At 50.1% G+C, this 25,809-nt stretch overlaps 1 protein-coding gene across 1 annotated transcript in view; it reads right to left on the minus strand.

Annotated features, from left to right (window-relative positions):
* Positions 1-25,809, minus strand: part of LGR6 (leucine rich repeat containing G protein-coupled receptor 6) — a 195,539-nt gene that overhangs the window by 13,809 nt on the left and 155,921 nt on the right. Inside the window, exons 9-18 of the mRNA XM_067531620.1 lie at positions 22,126-22,194; positions 20,769-20,840; positions 19,634-19,705; positions 18,332-18,400; positions 16,882-16,953; positions 14,281-14,346; positions 12,174-12,245; positions 10,517-10,588; positions 8,805-8,930; positions 5,673-5,833 (exon numbers count right to left, since the gene is read on the minus strand). Of these exons, the coding sequence (XP_067387721.1) occupies positions 5,673-5,833; positions 8,805-8,930; positions 10,517-10,588; positions 12,174-12,245; positions 14,281-14,346; positions 16,882-16,953; positions 18,332-18,400; positions 19,634-19,705; positions 20,769-20,840; positions 22,126-22,194 (851 nt within the window). The remainder of the gene's footprint in view (positions 1-5,672; positions 5,834-8,804; positions 8,931-10,516; positions 10,589-12,173; positions 12,246-14,280; positions 14,347-16,881; positions 16,954-18,331; positions 18,401-19,633; positions 19,706-20,768; positions 20,841-22,125; positions 22,195-25,809) is intronic.

Here is a 25,809-nt window from a genome sequence, read left to right on the forward strand (position 1 = left end):
CACAGACAAGCTTGTTCACTTCCTGTAATAGGTTTGGTTATTTTCCCTCAAACCTCACTGGTATTATTGTGATCGGTTTGGTCATTGTCCAACCTCCTTAGAGCCTCATCCTTAAATTTCAGACTAACTTCCCTATCAGTGAGCCTCCACCACTTACCCTTTGTTCATCTTTTGCCCCCACCCTCCAGCCTTTTCACCCAGAAGATCATTACAAGCAATCTATGCTGCTCCGCTATTTGCTCTCTTGGGATCAATTTACAGTCTCATGTTTTTCAGATCTCTTCCTCTTGTCAGGAAGTAGTCAATTTGGGATCTGCTGGCACCACTGTTTTATACAATTAAGTTCTTCCTCTTTACAAAGTATGTATTGGCAACAATCAAGCCATGGGCTCTGGCTAACTCTAAGGTATCCTCTAGCTTCATTTCTGGTTCCAAAGTCTCATCTTCCATGACAATCATTGTAGCCCTCACTGTATTCTCAACGTGTCCATTGGGATCTGCGAATAATCACGTTATCAACTTCTGGTTCTTTACTTAGCACTCCGTCCAGTGCTATCTGGAATTCCTCCTTCTCCTCAATCGTACAACCAACCTGTGGCACGTATGTTTGTTCTCTGTCCAACGCTATTTTAACTTTTATCATATGGTCACTCTTCCTTTCCAGGTCCACTGCCTTTTCCTGAGCCCTGATACATTATCTTGTAATCCTCCCTGATGCTCATGGATTGCAATCCCTTCCATTTTGTCTTTTGTACACAGGCAATGTGCACTGTCCTTCTTTTCAATATCTCGGCTATGTCTCTTGATTTCACAGTCATTGTTCCCACATACAAGGAAACCAAACGTAGTTCTTGGGCTTCTATCTTTGGCTGCATGTGCTCAGAATGCGCTGGCCTTTTCCCATTTTCCGACAGGTGAAGCGGTTGCCCGTTACATCCAGGGGATGCCCTAGCATTGCACTGAAATACTCTCTGAAGACAAAGACCCACAGGGCATGTGTGATTGGCACAACTTTTACACACCAGCTGGCCAAACTTGATGCTCTTGATTTGAAACTGGAGTCCCTTCTTCTAGGTGGCCTGCCTACCATGGCTAGAGAGCCCCATCTGCCTGGAACAATCTGGTTATATGGTGCCAGTCACACCATTGCTACATGCTGCTGTGCAAAAATCATAGGTTGTTTGTTGTTAAGCAAGAAGCTTAATCTCTGGTGGGGGGAAGGTTGGAGAGCTTTGTTCCTCCTTACTGAGGAACTTGATGTATGGTCCTTCTAAATTCATGTAACAGGGCCTAGCTACTATTGCTGAGGCCTTGGGAATAAAATGATAAGTTAAAATAGCAATTTATAAATGTTAAAAAACCCACATCAGCAAAAGTGGGTCATGCATAGGTGATGTAAGGTCCCATTATTGAATGTTTAATGACAGGGACATGCAAGGGGAATGCCTAGCTAAGGACATTCTTGCACATTCCATGCATGATCTTTGCACCTTTGCAAACAATACGAATTACTCTTACAGGGATGTAGCATATGACTAGATGGTTCCATCCCCCTGAGTTGCCAAGAATCTCATTGGGTGTATCCCTCAGAATTATTCTGCTTCACTTCCTGGTTCTACTGCCCTACTAACACACCAAGAAGCGTCGGAACTAATCCAGCTCAGAGCCTCCAGGAAGGAGTTGAACACCCTCAACTCTTATTGACTTCAGCGGGAGCTGAGGGGGCTCAGACCCTGGCAGGATCGGAGCACGACAGCGTATCCACTAAGAGATCAAATGGCAGTGAGTGAGTTAGTCCCCGAAAGGTGGGGATCTGCAGGGAGTGTCACTGATACTCACAGCACAGCCAGTTCATTTGACATTTAATTGAAATGACTGTAACTCCCTGGGAAAACGCCCCAGCTGCATGCACCAAAGGTGTTAAACTATAGGACACGTTAATGATGGAAAAAATGATAAGGCTGAGAAGAAGTTCCTGCAGCACTGATGTTAACACGTGGTTCTACATAGCCAGTTCAGTGTAGCCACCCAGCCTGCCATGCTTCCTGAAGCCCTTCCACATTAACAAGAGCTTAGCTTGCTAGTTTCCACTGATGGAGCTTATTTGTAGGCCCCAATAGATCGGGGGAGGGGGATGGAGGGTACAGGCTGCACTGGTAAATAATGTAGGGCAGCAGTTCCCAACCTTTTCAACCTCCAAACATTTTGTGGACCACCACATGCTACTAGTTGTTTTTTACACTCTGTTTTTATTTGAAATTGTACATTTCCTTGGTGAGGACGTTATTTTTTTTTCCCCATAGACCCCCCCCTGTAGTAGCTCGAGGACCACCAGAGTTCCACAGACCACAGGTTGGGAACCACTTAGGTAGGGTCTATGGGCCATTTTTATAGCTGTGTAACCATAATTCAGACCAATATCTAATCTATCTATCTAGTTTCAAAATTTGCTTTTAGCAAATTTTCCAAAAGAAAAAAGTTTTCCATTGGAAAATGCCGAGTCCATTCAATGCAAACATTTTACAGGAATGTATTGATTTCATCAACATTTTTTATGGGAAATTACTGAAACCTTTGGTTTTGAGTTTAAATGTTATGTTACTATAATTGATAATATAATACAAAAGTTGAAATGGTTTTACTAACATATAATACGGTCAAAATAATAAAGTCAGTAGTTTGGAATATTTCAGTTTGTGAAAAATTCTGAGATCTGAACTTTTGGTCCCTATTTGGGGCTAAATGAAAGTATGAAATATCAGACTTTCCTGACGGTTGGAGAGTCCGTTTTTTGACCAGCTCTGCTCACTTCCCGGCCCAGGGGAGATGGCACCATAGCAACTGAATGGATGAAATAAAACCAGATAGAACCATGCTTTCAATGAGGCATAAACACACAGGATCTGCTCATCCTGCTCTGGATACGCACAGCGTACCTGGAAAGGCAAGGGTGGACTGTGAATTCTCCTTAGAGCTGCAAAAAAGCATCAGCCCAGATTCTGCACAGCATGCAACTGTTTGGTGCCAAACCTCTAGCAGAGTGCTAGCATTAGGCCTAAGTGTACAAGGGCACAGAGCCAGTGGACTCCTATGCCACCTCCCTCCCTGCTGCTGGTGCAAGGAACGTGGCCAGGGCTCCTTTATGTTTGGCTGATCACCTGTTACTGTATCAGCCCTTTGCCTGCTCTGATTTAGGCCAGGAGATCTGCTCCGTGCACAGAGGCAGGGGAATAGTGCCCCCTTCTAATGCACCGGGCACGTGTTGGCCCAGAAGGAGGATCCAGCCTGATGTGTTTCTCCTTTCAAGGGATTCCAGGAAAAGTCAACATCTGTGGGCCATGTATTTACACAAACACATGAAAAAAAACAAACAGTCCTGGCTGTGCTGTGAAATGCTCTTGCTTCGGTTTGGCTATCAGCAGCTAAACAGGAACTGTGGTTCTCATGTTTTTATTTGTGTTTATCAGAAGGTTTCCGCCCCCCGCCCCCACTTCCCTTTCCCCAAAGGATCCAGCTCACACTGCTGGGGGAAGCTGCCAGTGTTTGATCGGGGAGCTTTGGGGTGCAAAAAGCACTGATTCCCATGAATACTGGTGCATCTCATCAGGGTGAAACCTAGGACTGCAGCTTTTCACAGCGACACAGGCAGAAGTCATGGGACTGACCCACAGGCCCTCTACTGGCAAACCAATTTCCTGGTAAACTGCATTTGGAAGGAGGGAGGGGCGGGGGTTGTAGCTCAAATTTGCACCCCAAAGTCTATCCAGAACCATGCTGTGGCAAAGCTATTTTCAAAGTAATCTGCCTATGCATGTACATGGTGTGGCAGATGGCTGGCTTCCCCCCAGTGGGTCTCGCACGCTCCTGGTTGTAGTGGGTCAGGAAGTTGCCAGTCACCCCGTCTTCCCAGGGGAGGGGGGAGGGACTTGGGCCCCAGCCCAGGGGCCCTATGAGAAGCAGCTATGTGCTGCTGGTACTGCTTTCCAAAATGCACACTCTTCCCCTGGGCTAATTTTCCCCCTCCTTCAGGCCTTCTGGCTTCTTAAGCCGGTACCTTCCTCCTGGCTGCTCCACGACAGAACTCTGCTCTGATCTGCTCTGCTCTGCTCTCCAGTCCAGTCCAGTCCAGTGCTCTGCTACTCCCTCCAGCTCATGCACTGACTGTTTGGAGCAGAGGGCTTCTATGGAGCACCTGGCCCTCCTAATTGCCCCCTAATTGCTCTGAGTTAGTCAGCAGAGTCAGCAGGCCCTGAGCATTCTGGGGCTCACATATCTCCCATCGACCAGTCTCCTACTGCCCTCTGCCGTCCCTATATCACAATGGGGGAGTATTTTGAAGTAAGTCTCTTGGGAAGAGGATGTGTCTTGGGAGCCCCCCCAATCAAATGACCCCAAATTTATGCCCCAAACTGTACCCCAGGCCCGCTAACGGCACACGAAGTTTTAAGATGAGCTGAATGTGCCTGTCAATTTTAGAGAACTGGATTTGAAACTGACATCTTCCTGTATCAGCTTTGGGTGGCAGCAGCCTGCATACCAGTTCATGCAACCAGTCTAATAACTTTGGAAATATTGCATTTGGCAGCTGGTTTTTGGTATCGTTCACTAGATGAGATCAGTGGAAGTCTATTGATGTCAATTTATGTGGCTCCTGCGTATATTTTCCTCTCATTCCAGCTCTGGGCATAAATCCATTATAAGAACCAGAACATTTTAGAGGCTGCTCATTTTTTGGGCGATGGCGGGAAAGGGGGAAGATATATCTGCCAATCCACAGGACCAAATGACCCCAATTTTATCACCAACTCTAACCCTGGCTCTGATGGGCAGAGCACTTTTCAAGGCAATCTGCCTAGGCATGTGCATTTTAGAGCACTTTGAAAAAATGGCTCTTAAACAGAAAGCGTCATTCAATCTTAACCATGCTTAACTAGCCACCGTATTTATCTCATCTCATTCCACTGGTTGTCAGCACATGCAATAGGGAGCAGTATTGCCTTTTATCCGTGCCTAGCTGTGTGGCATTTCCCCCTAGTGTTATGATTGCTGGGCATGAAAGGGTCAGTTTCCAGCTCTTGCTCCAGTTCTGTACTGCATGCTTTCTCATTCCTCTTTATTCTATTTCAAGTAGCATTAACCCTGGGGTTCATCCTTATCTTGTGTGTTACACTAGAGACAGAGACGTTTTATGAGCTGCGTTCTACCCCGGGAGCTATACTGTAACGGGATGACCAGCTGGCCCAGTCACTAACTCAGGATCAGCTTGTCTGAGGGGGAAAATAGTCCTGATGCTAAAGAAGCCCTGGGAGGGGACTGCTCTCTTTTACATGTGAGGCCACAATGGAACCTGCATCCCAGCAGTTGACAAGTTCCAAGCCATTCTGCCCCATCCAGGATGTTTTGGAGATTCCAGCCCGGCTCCCCTGGGCCATTAGATAGTAACACTGATTGCAGACTAGGGTGGCAGCATTCACAGGAAATGACGCACCCCCTGACCAGCCAGACATGGAAACCCGTGGGCCTGCTTCTCTTTTAAGCTGGTTGAATGCCCTTCATTGCCTTCGCTGGAGTTGTTCCTGATGCACCCTAGTGTAAGGGAATGCAGGATCAGGTCCAAATATACAGCCAAACCGGGCCCAGGAATTGATCATGACTCAGCCTAATTTACTTACAGTGGTTATCAGCATGACCCGGAAACAACCCCATGGCTCTCTTGTGGCCATCCTCGTCCTCCGGGCTCATGTCTTCTATCTCCCGTTGGCTGGATACCTTGAAGAAGTTGCTACAGGCTCCATAGGCACAGCACTGGTAGGCATAGGGCACTTCTAGGATTCTAGGAACAGGAAAAGCAGGTCTCTTAGCTACTTCACGTGGTGTATTGAGGACTGTGTTGGAATGGCAAGCTATCGCTTTAAGAGTGGGGAAGTTTTCCTGCTCCTCCTTGCAGGCGGGGGGGTTCTGTAGCAAAACCTGTAATGAGGGTCAGTCAGGAAAGAGCCAGATTAGAAACCAGGTGGGGAGAGTTTTGCCTCGCTGCCTTAGAGAGCAGCCTGTTTTTGCTCTCTCTGGTTTTGCGTTCTTTGTGTTATTGTTCTGAATTCCAAAAAAACAAAGTCATGTTACCCTGCAACTTTCCAGCGAGAGGATTTGATGTTGTTAATCTAATTTCTCTGTGTGTGTGCCATGTGAATGGAACACTTCACTGTTCCTGAATCCAAGGGCCTGATTTCCCATTGCCCTACGCTCGGTGCAGTGGGTGCAGAACACGACTAAACCAGGATGGGGACACTCTTCATCCTTTGCCCTGCTGTAAATTACTCAGCCAGCACAGGGCAGGAGTAGGTGAGGGTCCTATTCCTGAACGAGTTATTAGACATGTCCAGCAAAAAAAGGATCCGAAGAACAAGTTAAAACAAGCATTTAAATTCACCTTGAGCTGAGGAGCATTGTGATAACAAGGTTAAATGTCATGCGAGCACTTCCCATCTAGACCTGGTTTTACAAGTATTAACTCATGACACTCCTTGGGTGCCAGATGGATAACCATTCCCCTGCCCGTCCTGTGTGTGTGTGTCTGGGGTGTGCACTTTTACCCCTGGTGCAGACTGGTTTGAGAGTGCACAAACTACAGAGCCGTAGGGAGGGGGGGTGTCTGCTACTGGAGCACCGTAAAGTGTGGCTTAGTTGTGCCTCTCACCTGAGTGATCTTCCAGCACTTGGAGTAGCTCTTCTGAAAATGCCACTTCCCAGTCCTCAGGCCAGGCCTTCCCCAAGCCCTCCTTTTAGTGCACTCAGTCCACAGTGTGCCACCAAACACCAGCTGTGGAAAGCATCTGGATGCTCAGCTTCTGTGACATCCCCTAGCTAGATGATGCCCCAATGCTCCTTGCACTTGCCCGGGCTCTTGAGAACAGTGATTGTGCACCTCACTCAGGCTAAGGCATTGAAAGGGTAGCTATCCAGCATGGTGATGGACTCACAAAAACTTGGAGGGTGAGGGGAACTCAGGCACAGGGTTTAGATTAGAATCAGAAGGTCGGGGATACCTCTACTAGCCCTGTCAGCTCACGCAAGGAAGCCTAGCTTTGTTTCTCGAATTCAGAAGGTTACCTGAATGCAGCTGACTTCTAATCAGAAGCAGGCCAGTAATTACATCCTGCATTACAAGGTCAATTAAACAGCAGCTGAATATCATCAGGGTTAAATATCAGAACTATCAGGCTGAAACGGCACTTTCACCACTGACAACGAACTCCTGCTTCGTTTCTGGAAGCCAGTAAAGCCTGGCAATCTGGTCAAGACAGCTTTCAGTTTTCCAGGCAATTAAGGTCTTTTGACAGGATTAGTACATCTGGCGAAACTCTATATTCTAAAAATATGGTTTTGTTTTAAGTTACCAAACATTTCTGGCTGAGCCCCGGGAGGCAATGGGAACTCTGTATACAGATCTGCTTCCTGTTGTAAACTCCAGATTAAATCCTATTACTGAAAGGTGGTAAGAAAGTGAAGATCCTTAGGAGATGGCTAAGAACTGTTTCAAGATGCCCCCATCAGAAAGGGCAACAATTAGGATTGAAACTGTCCATCTAGCACCGGCAACCTGATGTTTTGAAAAGACCAGTGGGTGCACAGGGCTGGGTCTGAGTCAAAGACCTACGTCAGTTACACTGATACAAATCCAAACCAGCTAAATGAAAATCACTAGGGTTTGTCTGGATTCACACCACTGCAAGGGGGAGCTGAATTTGGCCTGATGTCACTGCATTGTGTGATCATGAATGCCAGGACACTGGACATGACAAGCCATCCAGATTTTCTGGGATACCACTTGGGAAACAGCCACAGAACAGGATGCTGCTAGAACAAGGCATGGAGTCAGGAGAGAGAGCCTCTGGGGTCAGAATGACAAGGGTAGATTTAAAACTCAGTTTGAGGCTTATTCCCACCAATCCTTCAGCTTCTAAGACCAACATTTTTAAAACTGGCCTTTGAGGCTGGTAGCCTCCATTTTTGGAAGCCCATCTTGAGACACATTGGACATGATTTGCATAGGCAGTGGGAACCTTGGGGCATACAACCCCTCTGAAAACCAGGCCCTAGGGGCCTCATGGTGGGCACCCAAGAATGAAGACTCCTCAGTTTGGCCACTTTTGAAAAATGTTGGCCTTCACCCCCGAGCCAGGTCATGAGCGTGGCTCATGCAAGAGCCATAGCTCCCTGCTCATCATACAAGGGGAGGGCACTAAGAACTCACTGCTAACATAGGTGCGGAGGGCCGCCAGCACTGGTAGGAACCAGAAAGCCGGCGTTCCCCGTGCAGCAGTGGACTCGGTGCCTTATACAGTATTGTCTTGTTTAGCTGCTTAATTTGACCCCTTCAGGCTGCTCATTAATCCATAGCAGACAAGACATGGCCACACAAACAGAGTTTACTGAAGGAAAGCTGGATATCATTAGCTAGGACTGGCTTCTGAGAATGTTTTCCGTTCAGAGACGCCCCAGGCTCACGCCCCTTGCTTCACGAGCTCCGCTTGTGTGGTTGTTTGGGGGATGTGAGCAATGGGACATTAAGTGGAACATCAGTTTCCCACGGAAGGCTCTGAATGATGGATGTGCAGTGTTAGCGTGAAGCCAGGCTTTCTCAACCTGCCGGCCTGGAGGAATGGCAGGAAAATGGCTAGTAAACAAGGTGAGCAGTAGTCTGATTGAAATGAACAAATAAAGGCCCGTTGCAGAGACACCCATGTGAAGCTAGGAGGAAAATGGTGAACGAGGCATCTAGGGAACCCAGAACCAAACCGTACCTCAATTTAGGGAAGCTTTCTTTGCTGAAGGGCTCAGACAGTGCTGGGTTGCCTTGGAGCTTCAGATGGGTTAGTCCACTCAAACCTTCCAACGGCAGGGTAACCAGCTGGTTGTCGGTCAAATCTCTGTTGTAGTGAAAGGAAGGAGGAGCAGCAGGATTAGGGTTTTTCTGATCAGAGGTGTGTTAACCCAGAAAGGCTGGACAGTTCTTCCAATGGCCCATGGTCATCTTGACCTAGCAGATGTCCATAATATGATACTGAAATGGAGAGGGCTGGAAGGGTTGCTGGGTGCTGATGGGGGGCCAGTCTCAATTTGTAGACGAATGAAAAGATACAACAATCCTTTGGGGAGTGCTAACGCTGTAAGCTCTGGTTTGGTTATCTATCTTGCTTGTATCATCGTGGTATCAGAATGCCTGATCTGCTCCCCACACTCCCAAGTCTTTTACTTTCCATTGCTGCCCATTTTCTTGAGGGCTTTTAAAATCAGACCATTTTCTGGGTTTAGGCCTTGGAAGGCCAAGTAGTGTTGCACAACACTATCTCCAGTATCTTTCACGTGACACCAAAAATAGGGTCTTATCCGTGATTGCAATCCAGTACTCAGTTTGCTGACGCCTGCTCATGCCTTAGCTTTGGCTGAAGGGAGAAGTCTTTCATTCATCCCTTCATCAGGTCCAGCATGGATAACCATAGCACAAGCTGCCTTATCCTGCCCTGTTAATGTGTCTCAGTCCTGACTTAGCTTTTGTCGCCACCCTCTTGTGAAGGGGTCAGAGTGCGTTCCATTCAAACTCAGTCCTTGGCCCCCATGCTCAGGCTGCTACCCAGCAATTCTGTGGACTGGACACCTGTCCATTAGCAATAGAGACCAATAGATCGTTGCACATAAACTACTGAATGGTTATCAGATGATGATGACTTCTGATCAATGCCCGACCCCTGATACATTTAAACTGGTGAGCCATCACTAGCTTCATGGCAGGATCACATCACTGAAGAAGAACGGCTATGAAGAGGAAGGCCCCAGATCTTCAAAGGTATTTAGGACCCTTACTCTGATTGAAACCAACCTTTGAGGATCTGAGCCTGAGACCCCCACTCTGATCATTCGCAAAAGGAGTGTAGGGAAAGGATGGCCCCCAAGGAAGGTAAATGGGCAGGGACCTTCAGGGTTTTTAACTATCTCTGCAGCATGGGGCACAGATCACTTGCTATGATTTTCTGACTGTATCTTAGCAAACCAAACCCCTGCCATTTCAAGGGCCTGGGACACTGGAGCGCCTCGGTCCCTCCTATTCTCGGCCTGTGGCACATAACGGTCTAGATTCCTGAGGACTGTAATACCTCATTTTAATTCTGGTTGTGGAACTTGGGTGGAGGTGGCTGGGTGGTGTTTAGAGGCCTGTGATTTACAGGAGGTCAGACAGGATGATCTGAGCGTGCCTTCTGGCCTTAAACTCTGTGACTCTTTCTGTATCTTCAAGATTTCACTGTGAGAGCCACTCTCAGTTGCATGTTTGCATTATTGCCATAGCAATCATGCTGGGCCCACTAAGGCATGCTGTCTGTCTGTGCCGGCACTGACACCACGCTCATCACTGGCGCATGTGAGCATCTTTGCATGGCCCCTTTCTGAGGGTGCAGCCGAGGTCCCCACACCAGCCCTTCCTTTGTCCCACTGCAGGAGTAATCGCGAAGCAACTTACAGCTTGGTGAGCGAGTGGAGGGTCACAAAGGCCTCTGGATGAATTGACTGGATGTAATTCCAACTCAGGTCTCTGCAAAGCAAGTACATGGCAGTGAGGGGGGCTGAGGAGAATGGGGGAGGGTGCCTGTGACTGGGGAAGTTACTGCGATTGGTAGGCCAAGGTGTGAAACACAGACACTGCGGCTCCAAACGTCAATGTTAAAATTCCCCTGGTTCTCACCAGGCCCTTGGAGACCCTTCTCTTACTGAGGAAGGCCAAATTCTCATCAGCCCTGGACAGATCCCCAGTAAAACCCTCCTGAGTCCCCTCTGCTGTCATGTTCATTCGCCCTTTCCTCTCCCATGTCCCTTCTTCCCTCCCCCTTCTTTCTCCCCCAGGCTGCTGGGTTCTCTGGGCATTATCGCCGACTCACACCCGAGCTCTCTCTCAGCAGGGAATCTGTCCGAAATCAAGACAGGCCAGAAGCTGAACCTGAGATCAGCACCCCCTGGAGCTTTGGGATCCCGCTTTGATAGCACGAAGGCTGCACAGCCCCTGTCGGGGCACAGGCTGGCTGGCTGCAACACACACGTGCAGTCACCCCTGAGGAAAGATCTTCCCCCACCTGGGGTTTGTTTCTGCAAGTTTGGGGACTTTTGTATTGAAATACTAAACTCCAAGGCACCTGGCAGCTCACGGCTTCCCCTTAGTGCCAAGGCAGCAGGCTAAGGGGCCAGGTGCCCTCTGCTCCCGGTGCAGTGACACTGCCAGGAGACCCCCAGGAATGGGCCACCAGGACCAGAATCTGTAGGGGTCGGTGTGCAAGTGTGTGCTAAGTGCTGGTGTGTACACACGAGTGTGCACGGTGCATATGGATGTGGTTAGTGTGCTGGTGTGTGTCCATATGTGTTTGTGTGTGCGCAGTTAGTACACGTGGGGTGTAGTGGGTGAAGGTTTGTGTGTGGTTAGTATACGTGGTGTGTAGTGTCTGTGTGTGTTCGTGTGGTTAGTATAGGTGGTGTGTAGAGCACGTATGTTTGTGTGTGGTTAGTATGCGTGATGTGTAGCGTCTGTGTGTGTTTGTGTGGTCAATATAGGTGGTGCGTAATTTGTGTGTGCTTAGTATGCGTGGTGTGTAGCGTCTGTGTGTGTTCGTGTGGTTAGTATAGGTGGTGTGTAGAGCACATATATTTGTGTGTGCTTAATAAGCGTGGTGTGTAGTGTATGTTTCTGTGGGGTTAATCTGTGTGGTTAGTGTGTGTGATGTGTGTATGGATGGTGTCTGTGTATTTGGGGTGCACACATACATACTGGGGGGGGTTGTTTTCTGCACCATGCTTCATTCAGTTCCATGCAGGGCCGTTATTGGCATGACCCACACACGGCCACTGCCAGAGTTAGCCCAGGCCACAAGCGCCCTGTCTGGGGCCGGCTTCACCAGTGCGAAGGACTTTTAGCCCATGTGCCCGTAGAGCCTCCTGGTCCATTTCTTTCCCTGGGCAGGTGTTTGGGACCCAAGAGCCTCACAGTGCAAATGCAATCCTCTGGTCTGGGACTGCGTGAGCATGACCAGGGCACCCTGCATAACTCTGGCAGTGAGCCCAGGGTTCCCTTTCCCCACAACAAAGAGCCCCGCTGCGGTTCCCAGTGCCGGCTGAGACCGAGCCGTACTCACATGGAGCGGAGGGCCACGAGCTGCCCGAAGGTGTCTGCTCTGATTTCACGGACCCTGTTGTGCTGGAGGCCTCTGAAAAGACAAGCGAGGCTGTCATGAGCAAGCGGATCTCTCCGGGCTCGCTGGCAGCAGAAGAAAGCACCGTTGCGGCGGAAGCCCCTGCCATTTGAGCTGGTCAAACCTGCTCTTATTTCAAGGGGTGAGTGGCTCAGGAGGACACAAAGCAACCCAGATCCAGCCCTCTCCCAAGCACCACTCTGGGGCTCAGCCAGCCTCCCCTTTCACACCCCTGCCGCACAGCAAAGGCACCATCTGTCTTGGCTTCTGAAAGGCTCCAGTGTTCCCAGCCTTGCCGGGCCACCGCTCCCATTCCACGCTCCATCCCGCCATGGAGCCTGGGGTGCCCCACAGCAGGGCATGGCTTGGAGATGGGGAGTCAGAACGCGCCCCCCTCCCCCCGAACGGCTCTTTGCTAAGGGCTAAATTGTGACTGCGCCTTGCGTGAGAGAGTGAATGTGTGCGTGTGTATGCGTGCACGTGTGCCAGGGGCAGGGACAATCCAGCCCTTTGCAAAGAGCCGTTCGGAGGCGTGCGCTCTAACCCACCATCTCCAAAATCCCACGCTTTGCACCCTCTTTCAGTCTCAGCCACGTGCCATGTACAGTCCCTGCATTCCCCTGAACGCAAGGACCATGCCACCCCGCCCCCCAGCAACCCAGGGCACAAGCCACCCAAGAGGGTGGGAAGGAATCAGGGCTGTGGCTGGAGGCAGGCTGCACCAAGCTATGGCTCCCCATGCACTCGGTGAGGGTGCGATCCTTCACACAGCTCCGCCCTGCACTGCCCACAACACCAGCTCATATTTACAGCCCCGTCTGCCTCTAATTCACAGGCCAGAGGAACATTCTGATCATCCAGTCTGACCTGCTGCCTACCGCATGGCAGAGAACTTCACCCAGGGATCCCTGCATCTAGCCCAGAACTAGTGGTTGAGCTACAGCGGAGCTTCTAGGAAGAGACCCAATCTTGCTGTAAAGATTCCAGCTGATGAAGAACACACCATGTCCCTTACTGACAATCTGAGCTTCTCAAGCAATGCCACCTGTCCTGCTGTGAGTGGTGAGTGGGCTTCCTAACCCCCTTCCCTCTTGTCTACTGAAACACATTCACGTGTCTCATCTTCAGCTTCAAGGCTCTGCAGGACCACCCTCAGCCCACACGAATGCCTGCTCCCCTGCCAGGCCCCCACGCTGTTCCCAAGTGTCTCTTGTTTCAGGCTGTCTGCAGACTCAGGCAGATCCCATGACATCGATTACACTCAGGTTATATTTTCAAGGTTTTCTCCCCAGTCATAAAGGCTAGACACCTCTTATTTTAAACGAACGGTCCGACTGGGGAGCACTGCTCCACGGCCAGCGGGTGAATTCCACAGCCAATTCTGTAGCCGTAGAATCACAGAAGAATACCTGGACCCAAGGCAAATTCAAAGGGATTTAGGTGCCTAACTCTCTTAGGCCATTTGGAAAACCCTAGCTTTAGATACCACGGTGATACCCTATTCATGCCAGTGACTAGAATAGATCAGAGGAGGCTCAGATGTGGACCTAAACTTTTTATGAAGTTAAAGTAGAGCTCAATGCAATCAAATCCTTCTTTCTCCTCTTGGGGCTGGGATCTCTCAAGAAAATGCTCCTTCTGGTTTAAATTCTTTGGGATAGGGAGCATCTCCTTTTTCTATGTTTGTACAGCACCTGGCACAACAGGCCTTGGTCCATGGCTGGGGTGCCCAGGCCCTCCTGTAGTACACATAATAAATGATAATAATACTAATTCTCAGTGTTCCTTGGATGGTGCTGGGCCCTTAGCACAGCCTCTCTCTTGCACTTATTTCAGGGGGTCTGTGTCCAGTGTTAGTGAACTGAATTTTTCACCCTCAGCATGGATTCAAGTCCTGGCAAAGGCCTGGCTGAGTTTTTATGTCCTTGGAACTGGCTCTCCCAGGCCTTGCTCAGTCCCTCAGGGCTTCTCAGAGCCAGGATCCCGTCACTGCCACCGAGAGGGCCCCATCCCCTACCCGAGCTTTGAGTGAGGGAATCTCTCGACTCACATTTCTTCCAGCTGCTGGCACCTGTGGAAACTGGGCAGCTCCTCGATTTGATTGTGCGAGAGTTCGCTGTGGGGAAAGGAATGCCACGGACGTGGCAGGAGATTAAAAGCAAAGCAAGCCATCCTGAGAGCATTCGTGGAAAGCAGACATTGCTAAGGAGGGGAGAGGGCTGACCTTGGGCTGTGCAGCTGGGTAAAACAGGAAACCGCGGCCCAGAGGAATATCCCCACAGCGCACACCTGACACTTGGCACTGATTTCCTCGTTCATTTCCTTGCCTTACGCACGGATTGCTAAATGGCTCACCTGCTAATCCAGACCCAGCGCAGTCACACGCGAGCTGCTTCTACAGCTGGGGATCGGCAGGGGCTGCACAGTTCTCCCCACCCAGCCTCCGCCCCAGAGACAGCTGCAAAATTTGGGGCTGTCTGCTTTTGCCTGCAGGAAGTCTTGCCTTTGCACAGGCAAAGCAGGGAATTAATTGTGCATGTCAAGGTTCCCTTCTGCACCTGTGAATGGATGAGCTCTGCAGATGCACTTTTAGAGGCCAGGGGACATGCTAGCTCATGGGGTAGTCGCGGGGGTTGGGAGGGCCGCCTGTTCTTCTCCCTGGCACTGCATGTCTACCAAGCTGCACCATTGGCCTGATCCTGATTTTTACCCCTTCTCTGGCCCTCTCGTGTCTTACGCCCCAGAGATGGAGGACGGCGCATTCAGTGTATCTTTACCACCGGTGCAGGATGGTCCTGCCTGCCAGCTGCATCTCCCGCATCCCAAGGCATCACTCTAAATGTGATCCCCCACAAGTCCTTGCTCTGCCATCTGTGTCCCACACAGCACCAGTCAGCAAGCGTTTGCCCTCAGCATCCCATCCCCTGCACAATCTTTAGTCGTTATCCTTTGTATTTCTATGGCACCGTCCATCCCAGAATGTTAATGCACTTTGCAAACATTAACTATGTCTCCTGTGAGCTATTGTTCCCACTGCACAGTGGGGAAATTGAGGCATGGAACCATGAAGTGACTTGCCCAAGGACATAAAGTCAGTGATAGAGATAGGCACAGAGCCCAGGAGTCCTGACTCCTAGCAGGTTCAAGCCTTAATTCAGTCTCCGGCTTCCTGTGTGACCAGTCATTTAGTTTCTCTATACCTTAGTTCCCTGTCTGTACGATGGGGATAATAGCCCTGCCCTGTCTCAGAGGGATGTGTGATGATAAATACATTAAAGATTGTGAGGTGCTCAGGTACTATAGCACCTTAGAGAGATGGAGAGTCTCCTGCTTTAATCACCAGACTGCTCTACCACACTACACGAATGTTGACCCCTGCTTTTGCCTGACATGAGCTCACTAAAAAGAAAGGGTTCTTTTTTTAACAGCTTTTCAGTCTCCCATCAATAATGAATCCAATTAATGGCCTGACGTAGAGAAAAGGCACCAGGGAAATTACTAGAGAAAGAGAAACAATCATCCAGTCCACGGAGGAGAGGAAAGCTTGATTGGTAGGGCTGGTCAAAAATTTTCCAACCAATTTTTCAACAGAAAGTGGAGTTTTGACTAAATGAAATTTTTCATAAAAAGTGTCTGCTTCCTGTGGAAAATTCTGATTTTTTTTCTTAGAAAAAACAAATACTTGACGATGGAGATAATTTGCCCAAAACCTAAAATTTTTTATTCAGAACTGCTACAGTTGTGCCCCATGGGAGTTGGAGATCAGTTGCTTGATGCTCCCATTCTCCTCTATGAGCTGTGTTACCCAGCCAGACTACATCTCCCACAATTCACCAGGGCCAGGAATTCCCAGGATGTACCACACCAGCTCAACAAAAAGGGAGACCATAGTGCATCATGGGAAATGTAATCTGGTCAGCGAGACTGGCCCACAGAGGAGAATAGGAGCATACGGCGACAGCACTACAACTTGTGGCATATTGGCAGCATTTCCAAATCAAATTTTCATTTTTTTGCCAAAAATTTTCCACTGAATATTTTCAGTTTTCAATTTTTTGCCAAAAAGTTGAACTTTTCTATGGGACCTCCCCCCCCCCAATGTTCCAACCAACACTAGTAACGGTCACACTTCACATCAAGAAAGACTTAGGGACTGATCCCCCTCCTACTGACACCAGTGTCACTCCATTGCTGGAGTCACTCCTGATTGACACCTGGTGAGCGAGAAGGGAATCAGGCCCCGCATTAACAAAGAGGAAACCCTTAATCAGTGCCACTTTTTAGGCACGCAGGGGGACCCCTTGTTCCCCCAGGAGTTGTGCTGGCCTAGGTTTGTTGGGAGCAATGCCTTGTGTAAAGCAGGTAGGATTCCCGCTGCCCTGCACTTGGTGTGTCATTGGCACCCAGGCAAAGCATATCCAAAACACTGCCTTACTGAGTTGGTACCACTTTGCATCCACTCCGCTCTGCCCTGGCGCTGGGGCGAATAGCGCACAAAGGCACAAAACAGAGAGAAGTCAAGCCCAGCACGTATCTTACGAGCTAATGTCTCGAAGCCCAGAGGTGCCTCATTGGGGCTACATTGGGATCAGACAAGCAAAACAAAGAACAGGGCAGTGAAATGCGGTGGAGATGCATGTGGGTTACTCACAGGACTCGGAGGCTGGAGAGCTGCTGGCACATCCCCCTGGGAAGCAAACGGATCCCTGCCCGGGTCAATGTGCTGGGGGAGGGAAGGAGACAGAAGTGGCTATTGAGAAGCCGGCACGCAGAATGCCCAGCCCTACCCTCAGCCTCGCTGGCCAGTGCCTGGCATTGATGGGGGAGGACAGAGCAAACAAAAGAGCAAAGCACATGGTGAGAAATTAAAAGGGACTTGGCAACAGGGAGGGAGCTGGGCTGGGGGAGGGGAAGGAGGAGTTGAACATGCCGAAGGGATCCCGGGTTGCTCTGCTCTACGCCTAACCTGCCTCTCCTCAGAGGCGGCGGAAGAGGAATGTGCCGGCTCCACAGACCTCTCCAGTGACCCACTTCTCCAAGCAGGAAAACAAAGCACTTGGCAGCGCACGACCAGCCCCAGGGCACCCTCCGTCCGGGGATCAGGTCTGTGCAGTGCCACGGGGGCTGACAGTGGGGGCATATGAGGCCCTTCAGAAACGTCGGGAGGTTTTGCAGTGTCAGCGGGGTCCCTGTTTGTGGTGCTCTCCTGTCTCCTGTGAGGGGCCTGGGACTCATGGGAGGTGGCCGGCCTTACACCATGGGGGATTAGGCCTGCCAAGGAGAGAGCATTGCAGGGAAGGTTCAGCCTTGGGAGTCCGAGCTCCTGACAGTCCTGGGTCGGGTTCTGGGATGAGGAAGACACTGGGGTTAAAGCTGAGCCAAACTGGTTCCAAGAGGAATTCAAGCACCACCAAGGGAAGGCTGGGTGAGTTTCAAAGGCTGCAGATTTCACACCCTCTGGATTTCTTTGCCCCTGTTGCCATACAACCCCTGGAAGCCCAACCTGTCCTGCCTTCCTCAGGGAATGATGTGGTAGCACTGGGACTGAACGGCTGGTGCTGGATATAATTTCTGGAGGGCCATGTGGGTAGCTGGCTTCACAGACTGAGTGGGGAGGAGGTAGAGAAGCAGAGGACAAGAGAGAGAGATGAGATGTGTAGAGAACACACTGGCAGCGTGTCTCATAGAATCATAGAATATTAGAGTTGGAAGGGACCTCAGGAGGTCATCTAGTCCAACCCCCTGCTTGAAGCAGGACTAACCTCAGCTATATCATCCCAGCCAGGGCTTTGTCAAGCCTCAGCTTAAAAACCTCTAAGGATGGAGATTCCACCACCTCCCTAGGTAACCCATTCCAGTGCTTCACCACCCTCCTAGTGAAAAGAGAGAGAGCAAGGGTGGGGGATTCCAGGAGGAGCTACTGGCCACAGCTGCAGAGAGAAGGAAGCTAGATGCTAGGCAGTGGAGTCTCAAGTGACTTTCCAAGACCCTGCATTGCATAGCTTGATAAACACTGTCTCCTCTGAGACCATCCCCAAGCCTGGAAACCCTCACAGAAGGAACAGCGTGAGGAACGTGGAAGAGGGAGCCTTGCCACTCACAGAATTTCTAGGCTGGTGGTTCCTTTAAGGTCTGGGAATTCTCTGATGTCTGTTGCTCCGTTCAGTGACCTACAGAGAAGTACAGACAAGCTCAGGGGGATCGTACGGAAAACGGGAGGCAGAGCAAACTAGGAGTGAGGGCAGATGCTGAAGCTTCCAAATCCACCTTCTCCCAAGGGCTTTGGCAGCTGGCTAGTGGTGGCCCACGCCTAGCTAGGAAGGTGGTAAGCGCCCCCATTCCTGCAGCTACCCCTCTCATGAGCCTGCCACTGCCGACTGGGACATGGAGCAGAGGGGCTACAGATGCAGTGAACCAGAGACTCAGGCGTTTACTCCCCAGGAAACTCGGCAGAGTCAGAAAAAAAAAAAACCCTCCAAACCCTGACATTCTTGGCAAATTGTTTTAAACAAAAAAAAGATGGTAGGGGATCTCCTCCAAGCTTCCTGGTGCCTCTGACAGAGGGAGATAAGGCATGCTGCTGGGTTCTCATTAGAATTTATTTTATTAGCTGGAGCATATAACTATGCACCCAGCGGCTTTATGAGGCTTGTAAAGAGAGCTATTTTGAGGTTTCCTCTGCCACGGTACCATCTGCTGTGCAACAACAGAGGAGGACTGGTTGCAAAACACCCTCTGTGAAGGCCTGGCTGGTGCGGAGCAGCCCATTCTGATCAAAAAGATGCACCACAAAAGGGCAATGGTGCCAGGGGAGATGCAGGCTAATGTGCGTAGTGGGAAAAGCTGCTGCTTCTAGCTATGCAACTGTGATTTTGATTGCTATGGCAACACAATATTGTGTCTGTCCTGCGAGCGGCTGTCGCCTTAAAGTCTTTGCCAGAGAGAAGGCAGGCTCACGCCACTGGCATTGTCGGCCACACGGTACTGCATGGACTTAGCACAGCTCCACAATGGTGTGAGACTCAGCACGTGGGGAATGCAGCAAATTAATGAGCATCTGCAGCTCAAGCAGGGCCATGGCGGGAGGCTCATTGAGGTGTGATGGTTCTCTGGAGGGGCGCTGGGACACTGCAGAGACCTGTGGGGCTAGCAGCCAGTCACAGCCTTGCTTGCAGTGAGAAAGGAGGCCCCTCTCAGAATGGTTGCTCCTTCTTGGAGGGCATCTGCTCTGAGTGACCTTGAACACCTGGGTCATTAGCATGGGCCTGGTGAGGGCACTTCCAAAGACATGAGGACTTGGAAGGCCAAGGGAGAAAGGAGATGGAAGATGCCCAATCTGCTGGCCCCGGAGGCTTGGATCGCCACTTGTGCTACCTCTTGAAGGACCTGAGTGATGAACTTACAGAGTGTGCAGCTTTGGCAAGAACTGGAAAGCGGACTGTCCAACAACCTGGATGGGATTGTCATAAAAGTGGCTGCAAAGGAGACAAACACCCAGCTTAGGTTACCCTGTGCGGACGGGAGGAGACGCGAGTGTTAATCAAAAGCAGCTGGTGTGACTAGGAACGAGTGTGCAAGAGCCTCTGGCAACCCAGTGATGAGCTCACCTGCTCCAGATAATCCCTGCCTACCCCTACAGCTTCCCGTCCAGGTGGGCATTGCGGCTGGAGCCTTGTAATCCTGCCGCACGTGGGGAAGTGCTCCGCAGCCCTGGCTTTCCCTGCAGGTGTCTCCATGAAGTCCTGTTATTGCTCTGGAGCCACGACCTGAACGTGCCCGGCACACGTGGTGGCACGTGGAGCTGCTCCCCAGCATGGATGGACGTGCTGCCCTGTGAAACCAAACTGCTGCGCATGCTGCGGGCAGTGGGGCTGAGGGTCACATTGTTTTACTCTGATTTTGTTTGGTATCCCCCTGCGCGACATCCAGCACCAGCCAGTCAGAGCTCCCACCGGTACATTTCCAAAACTGTCATGGGGGAATCAGAGGGAGGAATTGCCTGGAAAACCTGCATGGCGGGATGGCAATGGTGCCGGCAACCCTTTGCATCCTACCCACAGGCCTTCACACCCTGCTGCATCTAGGGAGGTGATTGTTGCCTCCTGAACTGGCTTGGCTCAGCTCTCCCAAGCTGCTTCCCAGACTCACACAGCTGCAGCAGTTCCAAGCCAAGGTTTCAAACATCACTGTGGGAGACTGTATGGGCAGGCGTGGAGAACCCCCTCCACCATGACGTGCTCCACACAGCAATAACACTTCTGCACAAATGATCCATTCATCTAGCCTCCTCTGTTACTGGCTTTGTGTGAAACTGAAGGCATCAGAGCCGGGGTTGGAGGGACACGTGGGAAAAGGAGGGGGTTAGAGGAAGGAGGGGAAGAACTAAGATCCAAACTTTCATCTTACATTAGGGTCCCCCCCATACATGTCAGATTATGACCATGGGAAATGGTGGACAGACCCTCCAGCCAATGAAAGTGGGAGGCTCCCAGTTCCCCTGTACTGAATGAAGTAGGAAAACCTCTTCACAATGCTTACATGGTTTGGAGTAATGGATTCCCAACAAATGCCTTCTCTGGAATAGCCTTGATGTTGTTGTTATGGAAACCCCTGTGGGAAGAGAACTGATGTTACTGGGTCTGAAGATGGGAAAGAAAACACAAAACGGTGGAGATGATTTGAAACAGAGGGGACGCACACAGTCACATATTCCAAGGCCAGACGGGACTATTGCAATCAACTTCTCTACCATGATTCCTAGAGCAGATCTTTTAGAAAAACATCCCATCTGGATTTTAAAATTGCCACTGTGGAGAATCCACCATGACCCTTAGGGTGGGATCAGTGCTTTAGGCGTGGGCTAGACTTAAAATTAGATTGATCTCACTATATCACTTAGGGCTGTGAAAAACTTTGCACTGAGTGCTTTAGTTAGGTTGACCTAAGCGGCAGTGTATATGTGGCTAACTGACGGAAGAATTCTTCCGTCTACCTTGCTACCGCCTCTCAGGGAGATGAACTGACTAGATTGAGGGAAAAACCCCTTCCGTTAATGTCGGTAGCATCAATGCTGTGGCTTTCCAGTGGCACAGCTGTAGTGCTGGAGCTGTGTCACGTGGCAGCTGTACTACAGACATGCCCTTAGACTCTGTCTGACCTGTAACTTCACCTAAACGAATGTACAAGGAGCATCATTGACAGTCCTGCTACATAAGACCTATAACCACAAGGTGAACTCCATGGATATGCTGCTTCTATGGGCCTGATCTTGGGGCGCACATCAGTGAGAGTTGGGGCTCTAAGCTGGTCTAAGCGGGTGGGAGACACACAGAGGGGAAGGACTAAGTGGTCAGTCACAACAGCGTAGGGGCTGATCCAAATCTTACTGATGTCAACCTTACTGATCCCATTGACAAGTGGTCCCGTGAGGGATGATCTGGTGGTTCCTTCTGGCCCTAAGCTCTATGACTCGAATGGGCTTTGGATCAGGCCCTTAGCCAGGTGTACATGGAGCCGAGGCCAGTCAGTGCTGGAGAGCTGTGAGGCTAGGAGAGTGGATATCCTTGCCTCCTGGCTCCATGTGGGCGCTCCCTTGTGGTCCCCTCCCTCCCATTCTGCCGGAGGCCACGTCTGTTAAAAGCCGTGACTTTCTGCCTGGTGGTGTCACGGTTGTGGAAATGCTCTTTTGACGCCAGTGAGGCCCTGTGAAGCATTTATTGCCATGCTGGGGAGGAATGAACTATTTTAATGGGGATCGCAAGGGTGGGCAGGGAGGAATTCGGAGGAAGCACATGAAGGCTTGGCGTGGCTGCGTTGCCCAGATCAGGATGTGCGCAGCTTTTTATTAGTTACTATCTTTCAGAGAATTCAGTGCAAAGGAAATAAAAAGTCTCACAGCTCCTGCAGCCGGCCTAGCGTCCTAATGGCTACTGGGAATTCCAACAGCTTGTTACAGTTCAGGTCCCTGAAAGAAAGAGAGGAAAAGCAGTCATTAAGGACGCGGCTCTGAAGGGATGGAAACTTGGTTATTAAGCATCGGAGATGGGTTTTTCCAACTGTGGTGATCCAGCCACCAACGTCTGGAAACAACACGCATTCTTACCGCAGAAATATTCCCTGCTAGGGGCACAGTCAGGCATGGGCCAGACAAGGCTCTGACTGATCCCACCCCCACCATTCCTCAGAGTTGGCCCATGTTGGGTTGATTCACTATCTCCAGGGTGTCTGACCCCGCCCCCCCACCTTCTCCTGGAGACTCGCACCCACATGCCATTGTGGTTAGATGTTTGCCGTATGCCCTCCAGGGTCACATCTGGGCATGTTTACAAAAACAAGATACAAACAGCAGCTGCCGTTCCATGGGCCGCCTCTCTGATCCCCCTCTCCCAGCCACCAAATGAGGCATGCAGCAAGGAGCAGGATATTCCAGAACAGAGGGCCTTCCACCAGGAATACACCGCCGTTTGCTCCCAGGTGCTCATCCCGTCTAGTTGTAGCCGCTGGGATGGAGCAGGCTCTGAGGAAGCCACAGCATTAACTCCCGACACTCATGCTTTTGAGACAGAGATTGGCAATCCTAGGCTGAATGTGGAGGTGGTGTGTGTGGATGGGGGTTAGACTCCTGGACAGCTACTGACATTGGTGTGCACAGGAGGGGAAGTTAGTGTAACTGGCTCACAGAGGAGCTAGATGTAATTTATGGCAGGGGCTTAGTTTCATTTAGCTCACACCTTCCCACATCCTCCTGTCAGATGCTTGTCTTGCTACACTCTTCTGACCCCTTATCTCGTGAGATGCACCATCTTACATTCCCTGGGCGTCTGAGCAGCACTTTGAGAGGTGATGTATGAAGGAGAGATGCAGGTTAAACGGTGGCCGGTGGGTAAGACTCAAAGGGGGTCTGAGCTGGTATTGTACACGTGGTGTGGGGAGGTATAAGGTGTAATCATGCCAGTTTAGGGGCTGATCCAACCATTGCACACGTGGTGGGGGAAGGAGTAAAGTGTAATCACACCAGCTTAGGGGCTGATCCACACCTAAGCTGGTGTGACTACACCTTATTCCTTCCCCCCACCATGTGTGCAACACCAGCTCAGACTCCCTTAGAGCTCAGGCCCATAGACTCACTTAGACACATGTCCATACATCTTGTGGGGACCCCCGTGCCAGTCCCGACCCACCCATGCTACCTCTGCTCCCTGTTCCATTCCCTGCTGAAGCTGGGAATGCCTTCATCACAAGGGAAAGCGAGTGGGGTTCCAGGTTTGGGGGGTGGCCAGCAAAGGTGCCAAAGACAGGAGCAGAAAGGTGTCTGCCCTAGCATTTCAGCTCTGTCAATGGGGCTTTAATGTCATTGATACTCCCCTTGGGGAAGCAGCTCCACCTTGAGATGGTACAATCCAGTCCTACCTATGCCTTCTAGGCCAGGGCACCAAGAGACCACGGCAAGGCACACATATCATGTGTGACTTCTTTCTACTGGCATGTAACTCAGTGGGTTTTAAGAGGTGAATCCCTTGGAACATTAGAGTAATTATTGGCTCCCGCAGATTACTTTGTAATTACACTTAATGGTCCTCAAAGTAATTACACAGAACCTGGATTGTGGTTTACAAGACAGAAAGAACCATGAATTTACAGTAATGAGATGGTATTTGCTGCCTAATTACCTGCTAACTCCCACTGGTTGGGTCCTCACATGGTAATTACCCTGTAATTCTCCTCTGTCCCCGCCCCTACATGATAATTATCCTGCACCTCTCCCCTGGCCCCGCCCCGTCACAGTAATTATCCTGTAATTCTCCCTAGGTCCCACCCCTACATGGTAATTATCCTGTATCTTTCTACTGGCCCTACCCCTACACGGTAATTACCCTGTAACTCTTCCCTGGCCCCGCCCCTACATGGTAATTACCTTGCACCTCTCTCCTGGCCCCGACCCTAGGTGGTAATTACCCTGTAACTCTCCTCTGGCTCCGCCCCTACATGGTAATTACCCTGTAATTTTAAATCTGTCCCAGCCTAGGATATCAGGCCAGCCAATACTTGTAGCAGTGACATCGCGCCAAGCCTGACTCAGTGACTTGGAAAGGAAAATAATTAAAATATCCTAAAAATTCTCTAAGCCTAGCAGCCTCACCCTTTCCTGAAAGACACCTGGCTGCCCCTGCTGCCTGAGAAAATCAAAGGCCCATTGTTGGGATCCTGCCCTCCATCTTCTTGCCACACTTACAAGTCTATCCTGAACTGTTTGTGTTAGGATCATCCTGGATTCACAGAGTGCTGCTGCCTACATGAACCGAGGGGAGGGATTTGGGCCTCTACAAGTACCTCACTAGGATACAACTGATGGATGCTATCGTCTGAACCACATCACATCACTTAAAGAGAGCTCCCTTGTCAGTAAAGGAGGGGTTGGTTTGACACATTAAAGCCATGCATGGAGCTCATGGGTCAGTATGTGTAACAGGGTCCGTTTCTCCATCAAGTCTGCTACAGTTGCTCAAGTAATCTGTCTAGGAATAAATGGGCTGACTCTGTTGCTCATACAACTTGTTATTTGTGGGGAGAGCGTTATCCGATCTGTGATACTTAGCTGGCCTCCACAATCACCACAGTATCTGAGCACTTCACAGATATTAATATATTTATCCTCACACCCCCTGCCCCCGTGCAGCAGGGCAGTGCTGTTACCGCCACTGTACAGAAGAGAAATTGAGGCACAGAGCGGCGAAAGGGCTTGCCCAAGGTCATGCAGGAAGTCTATGGCACACCTGGCACTTGAATCCAAGACTCCCAAGTCCTATGCTAGTATTCTAACCAGTGTACCAGCCTTCCTTGCCCACTTAAAAAGTTTCAGTAAACCAATAAGGGAACTGAAACAATACCACGCAGCTTATGTGACCAGTCACATATCATGGAAAACAAATAGGGAGCGATTCGCCATCAGGCAACAGACAGCAGAAGACTGAGACCCCAGCCTTCGTAGGTCCTAAGTGGTGGCTGAACCCCTGCACAGGGATGAGTTTTATCCCAATGAACAGCTGGTATGTTTGCAAACAGTCAACGGAAGGAAAATTCTTCCCAACAGAAACCAGGCTTGCCTCACAAATGATTTGCTAGCAGAAAAAAGCACCTTAATTCGCAGCCAATATTATTTACAAGGAATAATTCAACAAGCTCTAATATTTGCACCTTCTCTTGCTCTGAGATCTTATTTCCTTTCCAAGTTATTCCCCTTTCAAGCAGTCTATTACACAGGTTCCGTTCTCTTTCATCCGCAGACTAAACATTTTGTTTGCACATCAATGTGTATGCAAGTATGTACAGGAATATTTCCTCCTAAATACATACATTCATTCTTCCCAGCACTGGGGGCATCTCCGGATTTCCCTGTCAATACTTGGCAGATACAGAGTGTATTGTGTTCAGCAGAGCCCTCTGGGTAGAAGAGCCATATCTGAATTCTTGTCATGTATTGTGCTGGCTGGAAAGCTGAAATAGAACCAGGTGCAGTCATGCTGTTCTAGTCTGACTGAAAGTAACCCTGGGCTGTCTAGGAGAGACGCTGGACTTTTCC

The sequence above is a fragment of the Emydura macquarii genome, unplaced genomic scaffold (assembly GCF_026122565.2).
Source record: "Emydura macquarii macquarii isolate MOO-44397 ecotype Brisbane River unplaced genomic scaffold, CSIRO-AGI_Emac_v2 contig_3220, whole genome shotgun sequence".
Lineage (NCBI taxonomy): Eukaryota > Metazoa > Chordata > Testudines > Chelidae > Emydura > Emydura macquarii.